Source organism: Suncus etruscus, chromosome 20, assembly GCF_024139225.1.
Source record: "Suncus etruscus isolate mSunEtr1 chromosome 20, mSunEtr1.pri.cur, whole genome shotgun sequence".
Lineage (NCBI taxonomy): Eukaryota > Metazoa > Chordata > Mammalia > Eulipotyphla > Soricidae > Suncus > Suncus etruscus.
Window position 1 is genome coordinate 10,703,619 of NC_064867.1, and position 20,802 is coordinate 10,724,420.

Sequence of the window (20,802 nt, forward strand, 5' to 3'; positions counted from 1 at the left end):
ATGTCTTTCATTTCCTTTGTTAGGCTGTTGTAAGTGGAGCTGTTTTCTTGAAGTTTGTCTCTTCTAGTTTGCTTTTTGCATATGAAAATACGAGATATCTTTGTATGACAGTTTTATAGAGACTACTTAATTGTATTGGACTATAGTTTCAAATAGTTTTAGTTTGGGTATATATGATAACATTTTTATCTCTAATAATGATAGTTTTACTACCTTATTTTTTTACAATCTAAATCTCTTTAATTTCCTTTCCTTATCAAATTGTTTAATCTAGGACCTGGAATAGAGTAACATCTTGAACAATCAACAGTTGAGTGTCTTATCTTATAATTGTCTTATAGATATGTCTAATCTTAAAAGAAAAGCTGTTCATTTTTCTACCTTGAAATGTCTTCTGTGGATCTTCTATACATGGTATTTTTTTGTTTTGTCATTTTAATTTCTATACCCAGTTTGTTGTTTTATAATCATAACTGGATACAAGCTTTGTCAATTTTTGTCTATTAAAATAGTCATATGACATTTTTATATTGGAAGGGTATTTGGGCTATTATATTAATTGGCTTGTTATGATGAACCAGCTTGGTTTTCTGTAGTTCATTCTCATGACCATGTTATATTATTTTCATATATTATTTTATTTGGCTTATTAAATTTTTGTTGAAAAGATTTTAAGACATTAGGTTTACTGGTTCTTTACCCTCCTTTTTTTTTTTTTTTTTTTTGCTTTTGGGCCACACCCGATGATGCTCAGGGGTTATTCCTGGCTCTGCGTTCAAATATTGCTCCTGGCTTGAGGAACCACATAGGACACTGGGGTATTGAACTGTGTCCATCCAGGTCAGCAACGTGCAAGGCAAATGCCCTACCACTGCACATTGCTCCAGCCCCTCTTACCTTCCTTTTATACTTCCTTTTATTTTATCATCATTCCTTTAATCATTGATTTCATATTTTTCCCTTCCTTTCATTCATTGCTTGCTTCCTTATTTCCTTTTATTTGTTCTTTTCTTCCTTTTTCCTTTCTTTTCCTTTTCTTTTTCTTTCATTCATTTATCTTTTATGTTTAATTATCCTTTTTCTGTATTGATATTTTGTCTGCTTTTATTAGCAAGGTAATGGTGACCTCATAAATTATGTGTAGAGGTGTGTCTTCCTCTAAAAATTTTGGATGAGATTGAGAAAGAGAGTTAAAAACCATCTTTTATTTTTTGGTAGTTAGAATTTACTAATAAAAACCATTGATTCTGATACATTGTTATGGGGGACAATTTTGATTAATATTTAAAATCCTTGCTTTTAATAGGTCTACTTAGTTTTTATATTTTATACTCATTTGTTCTTGAGTGATTACAAAAATACTAAGAATTTGTTCCTCTTTTCTAGGTTCTCCAAGTTAGTATCTTTAGTATTTTGCAGTTTTCATTTCCAATACTTTGTATTTCTATGTCATGTATTGTGACTTCTCTCTTCTTTTTTCCAGTAACAGTTCAGGAGATTTTCTCTTTTTTATTTTTCTTAATGGCATTGACAAAGTTGTACATTTCATATATTTACCTTTTAAATTTGATCATTTATTTCTTCTAGTGCCTTCTAGCTGTGCAGTTAGAGCATTGATTTCAAGTTCATTCAAATGCCTCTCACTTCTGTTTTTGGAGTGTCATATATGTTCTTGTAGCTAGTTTTTAGTCTTGTTTCCAACACTGCTTAAATTTCATCTTTGATTCATACATTGAATAACTAATCATTAGCATGCTCTTTATAGTCCTTGCATTTGAGGGGTTCTCAATTTTTTTTCTCTTTTTGGGCCATATCCAGAAGCAATCAGGGGTTACTCCTGGTTGTGCACTCAGAAATCGCTCCTTGCAGGCTCGGGGATCTTACAAGAAGCTGGGTATTGAACCCAGGTTGGTCACATTCAAGGCAAACACCCGACCTGCTCTGCTATCACTCTGGCCCCAGTTTCTCTCTTTTTTTTTCTTTTGCTCCTGGCTTTAAACATGGGAAATATCATCTTGAAAGTTAAACATCTCAGATTATTCAAGCATTTTAATTAGTTTTACTTAATTTTTCTTACTTATAAATGGAGTAATGAATTTATCTGTCTCATAGAAATGTAGAGTATTCATAAGTATACTTTTTTTTACTTAACATTGTACCTGGTCCATAGTAAATAAGTAGTCAAAAACTGTAAACCATATTGAACCATAAATATTGCTTTCCAAAAATTTTATCTTTGAGTTATAGTCTTATTAAAAATAAGTAATGAATGATACTTTACTAATAAATACTATTCAACCATCAGAGAATAAAAACTTGCATTTTGTGAAAACAAGAATAGATAGTGCTGGAGAAATTGCTTAGAAGACAAGGGGCTTGTTTTACATGTGACATACCTAAATTCTATTTGTAGCATCACATATAGCACTCTGAACACTGCCCGGAGTTTCTCCTGAGCACAGAGTGAAGAGTAAGTCTTGAACAAATCCAGGTGTAACCCAAAAATAAGAAAGAGAGAGAAATAAAGAAAAAAAGAAGGAAGAAAGAAAAAGAAGGAAGGAAGGAAGGAAGGAAGGAAAAGAAGGAAGGAAAGAAGGAAGGAAGGAAAGAAAGAAAGAAAGAAAGAAAGAAAGAAAGAAAGAAAGAAAGAAAGAAAGAAAGAAAGAAAGAAAGAAAGAAAGAAAGAAAGAAAGAAAGAAAGAAAGAAAGAAAGAAAGAAAGAAAGAAAGAAAGAAAGAGAAAGAAAGAAAGAAAGAAAGAAAGAAGGAAGGAAGGAAGGAAGGAAGGAAGGAAAGAAAGAAAGAAAGAAAGAAAGAAAGAAAGAAAGAAAGAAAGAAAGAAAGAAAGAAAGAAAGAAAGAAAGAAAGAAAGAAAGAAAAGAAAGAAAGGAAAGAAAGAAAGAAAGAAAGAAAGAAAGAAAGAAAGAAGGAAAGAAAGAAAGAAAGGAGAAAGAAAGAAGAACGAAAAAGAAAGTAAATAGAAAAAAGAAAGAAGATAGAGAACGAAAAGACAGAAGAAAGAAAGAAAGAAAAGAAAGAAAGAAAGAAAGAAAGAAAAGAAAGAAAGAAAGAAAGAAAGAAAGAAAGAAAGAAAGAAAGAAAGAAAGAAAAAGGAAAGAAAGGAGAAAGAAAGAAGAACGAAAAAGAAAGTAAATAGAAAAAAGAAAGAAGATAGAGAACGAAAGACAGAAGAAAGAAAGAAAGAAAAAAAGAAAGAAAGAAAAGAAAGAAAGAAAGAAAGAAAGAAAGAAAGAAAGAAAGAAAGAAAGAAAGAAAGAAAGAAAGAAAGAAAGAAAGAAAGAAAGAAAGAAAGAAAGAAAGAAAAAGAAAGAAAGAAAGAAAGAAAGAAAGAAGGAAGGAAGGAAGGAAGGAAGGAAAAAAGAAAGAAAGAAAGAAAGAAAGAAAGAAAAGAAAGAAAGGAAAGAAAGAAAGAAAGAAAGAAGGAAAGAAAGAAAGGAGAAAGAAAGAAGAACGAAAAAGAAAGTAAATAGAAAAAAGAAAGAAGATAGAGAACGAAAAGACAGAAGAAAGAAAGAAAGAAAAGAAAGAAAGAAAGAAAGAAAGAAAAGAAAGAAAGAAAGAAAGAAAGAAAGAAAGAAAGAAAGAAAGAAAAAGGAAAGAAAGAAAGGAGAAAGAAAGAAGAACGAAAAAGAAAGTAAATAGAAAAAAGAAAGAAGATAGAGAACGAAAGACAGAAGAAAGAAAGAAAAAAAGAAAGAAAGAAAGAAAGAAAGAAAGAAAGAAAGAAAGAAAGAAAGAAAGAAAGAAAGAAAGAAAGAAAGAAAGAAAGAAAGAAAGAAAGAAAGAAAGAAAGAAAGAAAGAAAGAAAGAAAGAAAGAAAGAAAGAAAGAAAGAAAGAAAGAAAGAAAGAAAGAAAGAAAGAAAGAAAGAAAGAAAGAAAAAGAACTGGAGACTTGCATGAGCCAGAGAGAATACAGTACAGTTCAGCCATGCATGTGGCTGAATCTGGTTTGATCCTTGATATAGTCATCGAAGTTAGTCAGGTGTGATCCCTGAGTGAAAACCTATGAGTAACCCCTGAGCACTGCCAGGAAAGGCACAAACACCAAAGGGAAATAAAGGAGAACTTCTAATTTCCATGATAAATAACTCAGAACAAAAAAAAAAAACAAAAAACAAAAAATATACACAAAATGATATCATTCATATGCAGTGGTCCTCAAACTATGGCCGCGGGCCACATATTGTATTTGTATCTGTTTTGTTTCTTCATTGCAAAATAAGGTATATGCAATGTGCATAAGAATTCGTTCATAAGTTTTGTTTTTACTAGAGTCAGACCCTCCAATGGTCTGAGGGACAGTGAACTGGCCCCCTGTTTAAAAAGTTTGAGGACCCCTGAATAGAGGATCAATATACGAAAATAAACTATAATCAAAGCAACGCAAGCTTTTAAACTCTGACTGCAAGAACAGGTTATCAGAGGAGGGCACAAAAGGACAAAATAATCTAATGGACTGATTGGAAGTCTATTAGTATTCAAAGGAGTGTTTATTGTGGTAAGATATGCTCAAAAGATGAACAAAGCTGTATCCCTTAACCATAAACTGTTAATTGACTTTTTAAAAAAGAAATAAGATAAATGAAATGACAGTTGAGGAGTGAACAAATTTCTAGAAGTGACTTGTGTTGGTGGGGATGTGCTGGAAAGAACTCTCTTATACTGCTAGTTGAATGTAGTCTGGTTCTTTCCCTATGGAAAACAGTACAGAGTGTACTCAGTAAACTCAGAATTGAGCTGCCATTTGACCCAGTAATTCCATTTCTGGATATCAATCCCCAGAACACAAAGCATTCATTCAAAAGGATATATGCACACCCCTGTTCATCACATCACTCAATACAATAGATAAGAGTTGAAACCAACCTCGATGTCCAACTACAGACAGGTGGATCATGAAGATGTGGTACATATACACAATGGAATGTTATCTAACCCTAAGAAATGATGCACTTATGCAATTCACTGCAACATGGAGGGAACTGGAAAATACTATGTTTAATGAAATAAGCCAGAAGAAGGATAAACACAGAATGATAACACTTATATGTGTTATTTAGAATAACTGCATAAGGGACTGCACTGGTTTAAATGGGGTTGTCTGGACCACTCATCCTCAGAGAATGGAAAAAATAAAGTGGAATTAGAGAAAGACAGATGTGAAATAATGGTGGAAAAGGGAACAGGGATTAAGAAGTACATTGATAGTATTTATAATGGATGAAACTAAATATCCAAATAATGGAGTCAGCTACAATAAATCAAGAGATTCAAACAACCAAACTTAAAAGATGCCTTAGTTAAGATGGCAGCATATGAGCTTAGGTATGGGATAAATTATAGTAACATTGGTGGAGAGAGCTTGACACTGGTGTTGGAAATGCTGCAGAAAATTATGTTTAAAAGTCAATTATGAATAACTTTGTAAATCACAAAGCCTTTATGTGGGGAATGAAGCAATAGTGCAATATAGGGGCATTGGACTTGCATGTAGCCAGTCATGCAAGGTCCAAACCTCAAATCTACCATGAGTTACCCTGATCAAAGAGCTAAAAGTCTTGCGAACTGCTGTGGAAAACCTCCCCAAAAAAAAACCTCAAAATTTAATCATTATCTAGGACCTTTATGTAGAAAATAATGCATGTGTGTGAGTTTTTTAATAAAAAAATTTAATACAGATTTTACCTATAAGATTTTACAGCAAGTAAAAGATGATACAGCAAGTGGGGTGCTTGCTTTGAACACAATCAACTGATTTTGATCAGCAGCATATGGTTCCCCAGGCTCTGAAAAAAATAATGCTTGACAGCAGAGCCACAGTAAATCCTGAACAAAGTTGGATGTGCCCCCAATAAAAATAAACTAACAAACCGAAAAATAAATAAATAAATAAATAAATAATCACAACAAATGAAGATGAGCTTAGAAAAAATTATGACTAAACATAAAAACAACTGAAGTCCTCTTGGTCTTAGGAAAAAATTAAAACATCAATAAGATACCTTTCACCTGTCACCAATTAATCCATTATTGGAAACTTGGAATTATCCCATGCGGAGGGAGGCCATGTAAAAATTAATAACCTAAAAGCACCATTTGATGATAATAGATTAAATCAATTATATCTCTGTACCAACAATTTATCCTAAGGGTAATTTGCATATATGTTCAATACTCTATATAGTCTTCTGATAAAAGTATTAATTGAAAATTAAATTAATAGTAATTTTTAAATATCTTGCTGCATTTGTAAAAAGCAATTAATCTAGGTAAATATGGATTCATATTCAATATTAATCAGGATTTCATATTGCAGAGAAAATCTAAAGCAAGTTGTCATATAATAGTTATACAGTGCTCTTACGTGTCTCTTGTATATGCTAAATATAAACATTTATACACATGCACAAATATATTTTTGCAAAACAGTGAAGATTACTTGCATAAAAGTGACTCAATAATGACATAATAATTTAATTGCACAGTTTACTTCAGGGATGTAGAAGTGATGAGTAAAGGAGTGATAACTAGAAAATCTTTTTATGTTCTACTTTTGAATGGCATATTTTAATTTTATTCTTCAATTTTTCAAAAATAACAATTTATTTTTATTTTATGTATTGGAATTTTACACAGAGTCAACAGAGAGTTTTTTGCTGGAGTTTGGAAATCTAAGAATTCAAAATAGAAATGGGTTTGTAGATATTTTCTTTATCATGCTATATGTTTGAGGGGGTAGAATTTTGGCCACACTCAGTAGTGTTTATGTAACTGGTTAGGCCTGGCACTTGCCCAGGAATAATTCCTGGTAGTGTCAGCAGGTTGGATGTGGTTCGAGATGGAAAAGATATAGGGTCAGCTATACACAAGGCAAGTAAGTGCCTTTACCGTATTCTTTGCTTCTCTCCTGCCCCTATCAAAGTGATATGCTTAAAAGATGGCAACACTTAAAAGAGTAGCTGTTCCAGGGCCTAAAGATATAGTATACTAGTTTACGTTTTTGCTTTGCAAAGACTAAATGCAGCAACCCATATGGTTCCCCCAAACATGGCTAGACCAGAAAGAAAAACAAGAGAAATTCTTGACTACTACTAAGTGCCAAACACCACCAGACCAGAAGAAAAACAAGAGAAGAAAATTCAGTGTAGCCAAAGAGAGAAATTACAGAGACAGACAGAGATACATCTCCTTGTCTATACACATTTGTTTTATTTCCTCTAAGTCTAGATATAGTATATTTTAATGAGAGTGGTTATTTTTTATTTAACTTAAAAACATTTTACTGCTAAATATGTATTTTAGTCAACTCATTGGACAGGAAAAACATTTTACATTGATAATAAAACTTTGAGAGTTATATTTTTGTGGAGCTCAGGTTAGACTCAGAGGGTCATAAAATCTTGCTTTCTGAATGAAATAACTATTTATATATTTGCTCTAAATTTGGTGTTCTTTTTACATAAACACAATTGCACATTTTAAGTCTAGAACTGCTAAAACTAATAGAAAGACTCATTAGTAAATGTTAGTAAAATAATATAAAAATTAATAATTATAAATATGACTATATTTATAGATATAATCAGTGGTCCTCAAACTATGGCCTGTGGGCCACATATTGTATTTGTGTCTGTTTTGTTTCTTCATTGCAAAATAAGATATATGCAGTGTGCATAAGAATTCATTCATAAGTTTTGTTTTTAACTATAGTCAGGCCATCCAATGGTCTGAGGGACAGTGAACTGGCCCCCTGTTTAAAATGTTTGAGGACCTAATATAGTATAATATAAAATATCTTTTTGTTAGTAAAAATGTATCAAATTCTCTACTACTCTAAAGCTTTTTTTTTTTTTTTTTGCTTTTTTGACCACGCCCACTGATGCTCAGGGCTTACTCCTGGCAATGTATTCAGAAATCACTCCTGGTTTGGGGGACCATATGAGATGCTGGGGGATCGAACTGCAGTCTGTCCTAGGTCAGCCACATTCAAGGCAAACCCCCTATCGCTTGCACCACCACTCCAGCCCCAGGTCTAAAACTGTCTTGAACAACCTTATTATTAAACTTAATGCTATAACTTTATTTATTAATCATAAACATAAAAAATTTTGCTATGCATCACAATCATCCATAGATTCAATAAAGACATCTTATATTTCCTTAAGAGTTATAATTTAATAACCAACTGTAATCAAGTAAAAACAAAACTTAACCATTTTGCCTCCAAATAACCTAAAGATAACTATATAAAGAAAATAATATTTATAATCCAATATAGTCCAAATATTATTTAAGGATATACAACTATGTTATTCCTTTTGAAAATGTGATCTTTTCCTTTGTCACCACAGGTTTGCAAGATATTCATTGTATTGAAGCATGGGAATTTCAATTACATATTTATATGAAATTCTATTGTGACATGCTGCTTAATTCATAGTAGATATTTTGTGTAATCCGTCGTATCTTAAAATTATGTTTCAGTGTAATGCTGGGATTTCAAAATATAGTACAGAAGACTGACTGAGAAGCAGCATCAAATAACCAGCTGTATTTACAAAGTCAGCGATTATCCTTCGTGTGAGAATACTGGATTCTTAATCTAGCCTTATAGTCCTCTCTTCAGTGTCTGTTCAGAAGTAATCAAGTACATAAAGAAGTGATCTTGCTTCCATATGTGAGTTTTGACATTTTTTTATAGAATTGACTAAAGTCCAGTTTCTTTTTTTCTTTTTTTTATTTAAACAACTTTATTACATACATGATTGTGTTTGGGTTTCAGTCATGTAAAGAACACCACCCATCACCAGTGCAACATTCCCATCACCAATGTCCCAAATCTCCCTCCTCGCCATCCCACCCCTGCCTGTACTCTAGACAGGCTTTCTATTTCCCTTGTACATTCTCATTATTAGGCTAGTTTGAAATTTAGTTATTTCTCTAACTAAACTCATCCCTGTTTGTGGTGAGCTTCATGAGGTGAGCTGTAACTTCCAGCTCTTTTCTCTTTTGTGTGTGAAAGTTATTATTGCAAGAATGTCTTTCATTTTTCTTAAAACCCATAGATGAGTGAGACCATTCTGCATCTTTCTCTCTCTCTCTGACTTATTTCACTCAGCATAATAGATTCCATGTGCATCCATGTATAGGAAATTTTCATGACTTCATCTCTCCTGATGGCTGCATAATATTCCATTGTCTATATGTACCACAGTTTCTTTAGCCATTCATCTGTTGAGGGTATCTTGGCTGTTTCCAGAGTCTTGCTATGGTAAATAGTGCTGCAATGAATATAGTTGTAAGGAAGGGATTTTTGTATTGTATTTTTGTGTTCCTAGGGTATATTCCTAGGAGTGGTATAGCTGGGTTGTATGGGAGCTCGATTTCCAGTTTTTGGAGGAATCTCCATACTGCTTTCCATAAAGGTTGAACTAGACGACATTCCCACCAGCAGTGGATAAGAGTTCCTTTCTCTCCACATCCCTGCCAACACTGCTTGTTCTCATTCTTTGTGATGTGTGCCAATCTCTGGGATATAAGATGGTGTTTTTATTTGCATCACCCTGATGATTAGTGATGTGGAGCATTTTTTCATGTGTCTTTTGGCCATTCGTATTTCTTCATTGTCAAAGTGTCTGTCCATTTCTTCTTCTCATTTTTTGATGGAATTAGATGTTTTTTTCTTGTAAATTTCTGTCAGTGCCTTGTATATTTTAGAGACTAGCCCCTTATCTGATGGGTGTTGGGTGAATAGTTTCTCCCACTCAGTGGGGGGCTCTTGTTTCCTGGGCGCTATTTATTTTGAGGTGCAGAAGCTTCTCAGCTTAATTTATTCCCATCTGTTAATCTCTGCTTTCACTTGCTTGGAGACAGCAGTTTCCTCTTTGAAGATGCCTTTAGTCTCAATGTCCTGGAGTGTTTTGCCTACATGTTGTTCTATATATCTTATGGTTTCGGGTCTGATATCGAGGTCTTTGATCCATTTGGATTTAACCTTCGTACATGATGTTAGCTGGGGGTCTAAGTTCAATTTTTTACAAGTGGCTAGCCAGTTGTGCCAACACCACTTGTTGAAGAGGCTTTCTTTGCTCCATTTAGGATTTCTTGCTCCTTTATCAAAAATTAGGTGATTGTATGTCTGGGGAACATTCTCTGAGTATTCAAGCCTATTCCACTGATCTTATGGCCTGTCTTTATTCCAAAACCATGCTGTTTTGATAACTGTTGCTTTGTAGTACAGTTTAAAGTTGGGGAAATTAATTCCTCCTATATTCTTTTTCCCAATGATTGCTTTAGCTATTCTAGGTTGTTTATTGTTCCAAATGAATTTTAGGAGTGCCTGATCCACTGCTTTGAAGAATGTCATGGGTATCTTTAGAGGGATCGCATTAAATCTGTACAATGCTTTGGGGAGTATTGCCATTTTAATGATGTTAATCCTGCCAATTCATTAGCAGGGTATGTGCTTCCATTTCCGTGTGTCCTCTCTTATTTCTTGGAGCAGAGTTTTATAGTTTTCTTTGTATAGGTCCTTCACATTTTTAGTCAAGTTGATTCCAAGATATTTGAGTTTGTGTGGCACTATTGTGAATGGGGTTGTTTTCTTAATGTCTATTTCTTCCTTATTACTATTGGTGTATAGAAAGGCCATTGATTTTTGTGTGTTAATTTTGTAGCCTGCCACCTTGCTATATGAGTCTATTGTTTCTAGAATCTTTTTCGTAGAGACTTTAGGGTTTTCTAAGTAGAGTATCATGTCATCTTCAAACAGTGACAGCTTGACTTCTTCCTTTCCTATCTGGATTCCCTTGATATCTTTTTCTTGCCTAATAAGTCCAGTTTCTTATAGCTTACAGAGAACTGTTTTCTTGCACAAACATCAAATATGATACCAGTTATAATTGAGCCAAGGAGAAGAGATGAGAGTGAAGGAAAGTGGAAAACAAAATAGAATTGTGAGAAATCTGAGATACTTGAAATCTGACACTGAATGTATGTGTGTAGTAGTTTTTGACTCTGATTAAAAATAAAGAGTTTCTGAAAAAATAACATCTGATTAAAATTTTATAGGGGGAAGCATCCCATAATTCTTGGGGCCCGGAAATACTCCATTGGACTAAGGGGCCACTAGGTTTATAAAAGGCAGTTCTAGTGATCAGAGCATATGCATTATGATCGAACTCAAGATCTCCCACTTCTTAACTATATGTTCTGCCACTGAAGATTTATCCATTACCTCTTTAGATATTTTTCCAGTCCTCAATGGTCATTTTAAAAGTATTGTGTGTTTAGTTACTTAAATAATTGAATTAATCACAGCCTAAGCAACTTGCTTTATTTAAATTTGCAAAACTTATTTCCACCAGACTCACAACAAACTAAATTAAATAAATAGTATGAAAATATAGAAATGGCAACTATTACATATTTACAAGTTTATGAATGTTTATTTTATATAATTGTGTTTCTCAAAAGTATGTCAAATCTACATAAAACAAAGAAATTAGATATTTTTTGTTTTCTATTTTCTAGGGGTTTTTTGGTTTCGATTTTGTGTCACAGACAACAACGTCAAGGCCTTCTTCTGACTCTGTGCACAGGTATTATTCTTGGTGGGAATTGAGGGTCAAAATAGGATGCTGGTGTGAGCTCATGTCAGCTTGTATAGAAGGCTAGCACACTATGCACCAGCGGTCTCAAACTCGCGGCCCGTGGGCCATTTGCGGCCCTCCATACAACATTTTGTAGACTGAGGCCGGCCTTCAAATATCACAGTATTCACGATTATTTCCTTATTGAAAAATAGCAATAAAAATTGCATTAGTAGGAAAAAAATCACATTAAACATTCGCATACCCCGAGCAGTTCCATTTGGGGTATGCAAATGTTTAATGCGATATTTTGGATTTATTTTCTTACTAATGCAAATTTTTATTGTGAATATTCAGTAAGCGAATAATTGCAAATACTTTGCGACTAGTGCAGAAGTCATTTCCACTCCTCCTGCCCACTGTCCCTTGCATTATCAGAGGCCTAAGGGAGAGAAGTTAATTATAGAATTAAATTTTGTCATACCTTCATCATGACTTCATCAAAGCCTGCAGTGAAGAAAAAGATTGATGAAGAGCACAGACAATTTCAGGAAAAGCGGGAGACACAGTATTTCTTTGTTGAGCACAGGGGCATCTCCACATGTCTTATTTGCTCAAAAAAAGTTGTAATGCACAAGAAATACAACTTGAAACGCCATTATTCAACTAAACATGCTGAGGAATGTGCAAAATATCAAGGAAATGAGAGAGCCAAGCAGCTTGCCAGTATTAAAGCATGTCTAATGAGGCAATAAGATTTCTTCAAGAAAGCAACCAAAGAGAATGTTGCATTAGTAGAAGCTAGTTACATGGTTAGTGAGATCGTTTCTAAGGCAGGGAAACCATCCACAGAAGGAGAGTTTGTTAAAAAAAAAATGCATGTTACAGGCTGCAAGTATTATCTGTCTGGAAAAGAAAGGTCAGTTTAGCAAAATCAGCCTTTCTGCCAACACTGTGGCAGAGCACATTTCTGACATGTTAAGTGACATATATCATCAACTGTGTGAGAAAGCCAAATGTTTTGACGCATACTCAGTTGCTCTTGACGAGGGCACAGATATAACAGACACTGTGGAGCTCACAATTTATGTCCGTGGTGTTGATTGCAATTTTGAATTGACAGAGGAGCTGTTCACAATAATTCCAATGCATGGCCAGACCACCGCTAGTGAGATATTTCAGCATCTGTGTGATGCCATTGAGAATGAAGGTTTGCCACGGAAGAGGTTTGTTGGAATAATAACCGATGGAGCACCATCGATGATGGAGGAAAAATGGACTGGTGGCACTTGTTCAAAAAAAAATTGAAGAGGAGGGTGTAGAGAAGGACATTGCTCTTCACTGCATCATCCATCAGCAGGCCCTTTGCAGTAAATGCCTGCTGTGTGATAATGTGATGTCTGTTGTGGAATGCATCAAACAAACCAGATCCAGGGGCTTAAAACACAGGAGGTTCCATGCTTTCCTAGAGGAAATGGAGTCAGATTATGGAGATGTGCTCTATTTCACTGAGGTACGTTGGCTCAGCGGGGGAAATATCCTGAAAAGATTTATTTTTATTTATTTGTTTTATTTTTTATTTTTTTTGAGTAAAATTCACCCTTTATTTTTTTTTATTTTTTTAAATTTATTTAAACACCTTAATTACATACATGATTGTGTTTGGGTTTCAGTCATGTAAAGAACACCACCCATCACCAGTGCAACATTCCCATCACCAATGTCCCAAAGCCCTCATGGAGAAGGATGGGAAGGCTGTTTCTGAGTTGAGTGATCACAAATGGCTCATGGACTTAGCTTTTCTTGTTGACATCACACATAAGCTGAATGTACTAAACAAGATGTTACAAGGCCTGGGGCAGCTTATCAGTGCTGCCTATGACAATGTGAGAGCATTCTCCACAAAACTTGTGTTATGGAAATCCCAGCTCTCTCAGACAAACCTTTGCCATTTCCCAGCATGCAAGGAACTTGTGGATGCAGGCATACATTCAGTGGTGAGAAATATGTTGATGCCATTTTTAAGCTAGAGAAGGAATTTGATCACAGATTTGCAGACTTCAAAAAGCACAGAACCACTTTCCAAATTTTTGTGGACCCCTTTTCCTTTGATGTGCAAGATGCCCCTCCTGTGCTTCAAATAGAGCTCATTGACCTGCAATGCAACTCTGATTTCAAAGCCAAGTTCAGGGAGATTAGTGGAAAAGCAGACATGCATGGGCAATTTTTGAGAGAATTGCCCCCCAGCTTCCCTGAGCTTTCCTGAATGTTCAAGCTCACCATGTGCCTTTTTGGGAGCACATATTTGTGTGAAAAGTCATTCTCCACATTGAACTTCAATAAGTCAAAGTACAGGTCTAGACTTAATGATGATCATCTTCAAGCCATACTGAGGGTCTCAACTGCTTCCTCTCTAAAGCCAAATGTGGTTCAGATTTGTGAGAAGCACTGTCAAGTCTCTGGCAGCAAGGAATAGGCAAAAGATGCCATGTTCAGAAGAACTGTTCATGATCTTCACTCAATGTTCTATTCATGTTCAGAAGAAATAATTAAAACTGTTAAAATGACGATTGAGCACTTTTTTTTTGTAAAATCCCTTATGCAGCCCTGCCTCACCCCAACTTTGCCTCCTGCGGCCCCCAGGTAAATTGAGTTTGAGACCCCTGCTATACACTGTACTATTGTTCCAATCCAGGGTATTTAATTTAATGAACAAGATGCATAATTATTGCAATAATATTGATTTATCTTACAGATGAGGCTATTATGTATCACATATGTAACAATCTAAAGTAAACTATCTAAAATTCTATAATCAGGAAGTATTTTCTATTCCAAGGAAACTAACATAAAATCCTTAAAATTAATAATCTGGCTTTGCCTCCAAATGCTTAAGGATTTATGCATTAAAGTTTCATAAAGTAATGATATAACTCTGACTTTGATGATGTAACTAAGATCAACAGTACCAGGCTATTTATGTGATAAAGATAACCAATAAGACTATTAGAGGTCAAAGACTGATGGTATAAACTTGGTTTCAATACTATTGTTTTATTAGTTATTTCTTTTCATATTAAAGACAACAAGGTTCTGGGTGACCCAGACACACCATTTCCTGGAATCACAAACATTATATTTTAAATTAAACTATCAAATCTTAAATATGATGTGTAATCTAGTTATGGAAAGTTATAAGTGATAAGATACCAGTGAGCAGCACTACAGAAAAAAGATCCAATGGAGTAAATTTATATGTGCCTGCACACACACACACACACACACACACACACACACACACACACACACATAAAATTGCTAATGGAAGACATGAGATACAGCTTACTTAAAAAAGGGACTAAATCTATGCAAGAATGAAGGAACAAGCCAAGAAAAACTGCTAAGTTCCTGAATGACAGTTGAGATAAAGACACTTGAAAAAGCATTTCCCTCTCTCCTCAAGTTCTGAAGGTGCAGCAGTGTCTGACATTAACATCTGGAAAACTGCTCAGATTTTGCCAGCTGTGCATTCCTTTTGGCTACAAGCTAGCATGTTTACTCTAGAGATGAACACATTATTATTCTTGTAAAAGTAGCTGTTGCCTTCTAGAAATTCCCATCAATAGAACTTGGCAGGACCTCTTCACTTTTCCAGTGTTGGCTCGGCCTATTCTATACATTGGTTTAGTAGCACTTATTGAATTTTACCTTATGATTTAGACTGAGAAGTATAACCTCAATTTCTTTTACATTGATATGATTTAAGGAACATAGATCAGTTGAACTCTGAAAGCCCCCAGGTGCATAAATAATGGTATGTAGAGGAAATTGCTGAATATAATCAAAAGTTCTGTGACAGCAAGCTACCAATATTTTATTCTTTAAAATCCAACTACTGAGATATTAGGAGCATGTGGTATGTTCATTTTTATATATACACACACACATACACACACACACAGTGAATAAAACTGAAATATGAAAACCAGATATAGCAATGTGTTGAGTTCCATAAGTATACCCTGGTTATTTTTGCTTCCTGATTTTCATACTTATGCCTTTTTTTAATATTTTATTGTTAAAAAGTTAAAATAAAATATTATCCTTTCCTTTTGTGACTAATATACTCAATAATACAATAATGTATATTTTTAAATATTTTAAAATATTTTATGGGTGTTTTTAACTGACCTTTTAAAAGTCTTAGTATATTGACAGAGGTACAAGAGAGATTTTACAGCAGATAAGGTGCTTTCCTTTCACTCGACAAACTTAGATTCAAACCCAGGCACACTAGATGGTTCTACCAGGAAGAAACCCTGAATGCAGAGACAGGATTACTATTAACTGAGCACTACATGGCATGGCTCTCACATCAAAAGTTTTATTATTTTGACGGAAAATTTTATAATTTTGACAAAAGAAGAAAACAAAGTTTCAAATATTTGCATATACAGAAGAGTAGGTATGCCAGAACCTTGCCATATGACTTTAAACTAGAGCTCTTTGCCTTACTCATGCATTCATAAGTATATTTCTTGAAATATCCTTAAAACCTAATAATTAGGTAATAAAGATCAAATATTTGGGGGCAAAAAAACACAGAAGAAAAATATCTAGTTTATTACCATACATATCCACCCTCAATCTTTCTATTGGCCCTCCTATAATAGCCAACTACATCCATATTTCAAATACATTGCTTTGTGTCAATGCTTGGCTATGATACTCAAAAGTCATCTCAAAGCATACCAAAATACATTAGAAGAAATCAAAGCATAACAGGAGAAGAAATAAAAGCATGTCTTGTTTCATTCAGAAATTCTGAGTTACTGCCATACATTATAATGGTCAAGACATCAACTTTGAAGGTTGACTGCTATTTCTGCCTTTAAAGTTTACTTTTTCTATTATGGGCACTCTTTCTCATCTCTCTCTCTCTCTCTCTCTCTCTCTCTCTCTCTCTCTCTCTCTCACACACACACACACACACACACACACACACACACGCACACTTACTTTCTTCCTCTTTTTTCTCTCCATTACATTTCTTGCTCGTTCTAAAACATGCTTTTGTAGAATTTCAGGAACAGCTTTGCAGTTGGAAAAATATGGCTGCCAGAAGAAATGCTATATAAAATAAAAGCTTTACCCCAAAGCTTCTATGCATTACAAAGTTTGCACTTGGATAATAGAAATATTTAGCCTCAGGTGACTGAGAACACTTACTGTTGGTTGCATAACGTATGGCGGATGAGGCATCCATGAAGTACTCTGGACCTATGCATCAAACAGCATTTATTAGCACAAAGCAAACACAGAGAGAACTTGGTTCTTGAGTTCAATGGAGTCACACTAGGTCATAAGAAAGTGGACTCCATCTGACTCTACAGTTAATCAGTTCTCAATTAGAGCAGAAATTGTTAAACCTAACTAATTTGGTCTCTGGAATATGGTAATAGTTAAGGCAAAACCTTCCTTCTCTAAGGCTAATTGTAGTACTCACATGGATCATATTGGGTTTGGCAGCATAATTTATCCTTGTTTTTTTTTTGTTTTGGTTTGGTCTTGGGGCCACACCCAGTGATGTTCAGGGGTTACTCCTGGCTATTCACTCAGAAATCGCCCCTGACTTGGGGGACCATAGGGGATGCCAGGGGATCAAATCAATCCTAGGTTAGCACGTTCAAGGCAAATGCCCTACTGCCTGTGCCATCGCTCCAGCCCTGGAAGCATGTTTTAAAACTGTTCCTGAAGACTAAATTCTTTTGGGGGCTACAAATATCTTTATGAAAAGGACAACATCCTGGGATACCCTGGTAAATTAAAAAATCAGGAGTTGCAAACGTTTTCTTTAATTCTGTCAATGGCTCTAATTTCTAATTCTTAAGTGACCCCATAATAGAAAGTAAATTTGGAGATATAATTATAGATTGGACTAATTGAACTGTAGAATTAGAAATTTGGGGGAATATTTTGGTTTTTACCCCTGTTTAGAAAGCTCCTAATGTTTTTTTTTTTCAGTAGTGAGTATGGCAAATAAAAACTATTATTTGTGTTCTTTGCATCAGGAGGAAATAAGAATGTCAGATTGTAAAAACTGACTGGCACTTCAGAAACTTGTCTATTTTTCAGTATTCTCACACCAATGCAGTTATTAATGCACTTTAGATTTTTTAAAATAGTGGTGAAAACTGAGAATCAACAACATGGGAAATTACTCTAATTTCTTTTTTGAGAAAGGGAACTGGAGTTAAATTTCACTTATGAGCCCTCCCAAGTGAGATCACTTCTCTGTGGATATTTTCTTCATTTCACAAAATTACTCTACACTGAGGCTCAATGGGTGGTCTTGGCTGAAACAGAGGCCAAGATTCTAAAATGAAAAAAGGGGGAGGGATTACAAAATATAAACACCAAAACACACATAACAACCAGGCTGTCTTGCATGAAGAACAGAAACGGAACTGCACCTGCACCTAGCCTCATGGGTCCTAAGGAAAGGGAATTAAGTAATCAGAGAGAGTCTGAGACCCTATAATGCAATTTACATGAAAGGTTACTCCATCTGCCCACTGACAACTATCAAAAATCTAAGTGCAGAAAAAAAAATGAAAACAATTTGCTTCAAGGGGAACCATTTAGGAGAAATGCTCATAGTCTCAAATTCATTACTCTAACAACTTAGACATCCTGAAATGAAGTTTGTACCGGCTTAAAATGTGAAACTTGACTGAATTAATAGTATCATCGACATTACAGTTTTGTCCTTTGAAAATCATGCAACCAGACCATCTGCAAAATAAAGAGAAACACATGCACTGCACTCTCTTGCACTCTTACATCACTCACACTTTCTAGTCCTCTCTCTAAATTTTGTAAAATGACACTAGAATCTTAGTCTATTCTTGCAATCCCTATTTTTAAGATGTGTCAGAAGAGCAATACGAGATAAAGAAAAGCAGAGAGAAATATGTGTCTGGTAATTCAAAGAACTAAGATATGGAAATTTTTGTGAGAAAGAATCTACAACTTCAACTCATCCTTGTACTTAAAATGAACCAGCTCTATCTGGTTGAGAAACACACTGAGTCTCTGATTTTCTTACATTTCAACAAGTAAAAACCCTGAGATCCATTGTCCTCTTTGGGTCTGAGAATGTAGGAAGATCAAGAGTAGGACTAACATTTTATCACTTTAATAATTTCTTGGGGGATGTGGCCTAACAACAAGTATCATGCAATAATACACATATACACAGTAAACTATAACAAAATGAGATGACAACAAAAATTTTCTGAGTGTGTGAGGGAATAATATAAATGTAATTTTAGAAAATACATAATAGGTAATGTGAAAATAAAAATAATATAGAACAAACAAAAGAATTACCCAGTGGAAAGAAAGTTGCACTAATATTGGCTTTAAAGTAGCATAATCACGTAAACTCAGCCAGAAAAATGCAAAGCACAGTAACTGTATTATTCAATGAAATAAATGCATAAATTTCCTTGAAAGTGCAATGTAACTGATAACTTTGGTATCATGAATTAAAATATGATTAAGATTATAAGGCAATTTTAAAAAAATCACCTTGTCCCTTTTAACTTTATATAATTTGTCAATTTGGGGCACGGAAGATATCTCTTGAGGTTCAGATAAATCAAACATACCTGGTAAGTAGAGACAGGGGAAGCAGCAATGAATGGCGTGATAGATGTCTGTGGAATCATGCGGTTGGTTGCAATACTGTACGGTGAAGAATAAAATCTGCAAACAGAAAAAAAATACAGAACAAAAAGATTAATAAAACTTCTTCATATTGACTGCTAATAAAAACACTACCAAGCACCTCTGGAAAAGTTGGAAGTTCTGCTGTACTTTTTTTTCTGACAATTGTTATCAAGATATGCAGGACATTTATATTTTTCTCTCCACAAATTGAAATGATTTTTATAAACATTATGACAAATTTAAGCCCTAAAATTGCCCACATAAACTCTCTTATGTCAGATGAGTGGAAATGTTTATGCAATGGGGAGAAAAGCTATGATCCATGTTTAAAGAGGTCATACCAATACTGTCCCAAAGCTTTTAAAGATAAAGGCAAAATGATGGTACTAATTTTTATAAAAAGGAACTGGATTTCACATGCATAAATTACAATTATCTTTTATTCAGGTACTACATAATTCTAGATCATTTTCACCAGGCATGAACTGATGTCTGCTTAAAGAAACTACATCAAAATCATTTTCATGAAAAGACAATGGACAAAAGGTTGGAGCAATAGCTCACCGTTGGGTATTTGGCTGACACGCAGCTAACCCAGGATAGACCTTGGTTAGTCCCTGAGCCAGGAGCAATTTCTGAGTGCATTGCCAGGAGTAACCCCTGAGCGTCACTGGGTGTGGCAAGAAGAAGAAGAAGAAGAAGAAGAAGAAGAAGAAGAAGAAGAAGAAGAAGAAGAAGAAGAAGAAGAAGAAGAAGAAGAAGAAGAAGAAGAAGAAGAAGAAGAAGAAGAAGAAGAAGAAGAAGAAGAAGAAGAAGAAGAAGAAGAAGAAGAAGAAGAAGAAATAAGAAGAAGAAGAAGAAGAAAGAAGAAGAAGAAGAAGAAGAAGAAGAAGAAGAAGAAGAAGAAGAAAGAAGAGATAATGAACAAATTTAAATAAAAATAGAAATAACTTTTGATTCAATAAAGTAATTGTTTGAGATTCTAGACCTATGCTTTATATTGCTGGAATATCTACCAGAACAGACTAGTCAAGTTGACTTGATTGTTTTCATTTAACATCTATAGAATTATTTTGGAAAAGTTATGAGCAAATAGGATATCACAATCCAAAGAAATTATGATTCTTCTAGAGATATTTTAGGGCAGTTTCTAACACAGAGATCAATGTTGTGCCTGTCTCTGTTTAGACAATAATTTAAACTCCACAAATTACTTAATACTCAAAGTCCTTAGCAAAATTTAAAATTGGATTTATTGCTCACATCCATCTGATAAGTGAAGGGAGTTGACAGCTGTAGAAAAGTTATAATCAAGTTCCCTTCATGGAGTATTTAATGAGTTAGTCCATATTTAGAAAATAAACATCAAGGATAAAGTAGTCATTACTTCACTGTGTTGGCCCTTTAGCTGAAGTTGAGTACTACCTAACTGTTTTAAGTTTTACTGCCAAACATG

At 34.4% G+C, this 20,802-nt stretch overlaps 1 protein-coding gene across 3 annotated transcripts in view; it reads right to left on the bottom strand.

The window, feature by feature from the left end:
* The window catches only part of RBMS3 (RNA binding motif single stranded interacting protein 3), an 835,235-nt gene that overhangs the window by 110,796 nt on the left and 703,637 nt on the right, over positions 1 to 20,802 (bottom strand). For all 3 annotated transcript variants that reach the window (XM_049766066.1, XM_049766067.1, XM_049766065.1), the window contains exons 9-10: positions 19,286 to 19,382; positions 16,842 to 16,892 (exon numbers count right to left, since the gene is read on the bottom strand). In XM_049766066.1, coding sequence (XP_049622023.1) covers positions 16,842 to 16,892; positions 19,286 to 19,382 — 148 coding nt within the window. The remainder of the gene's footprint in view (positions 1 to 16,841; positions 16,893 to 19,285; positions 19,383 to 20,802) is intronic.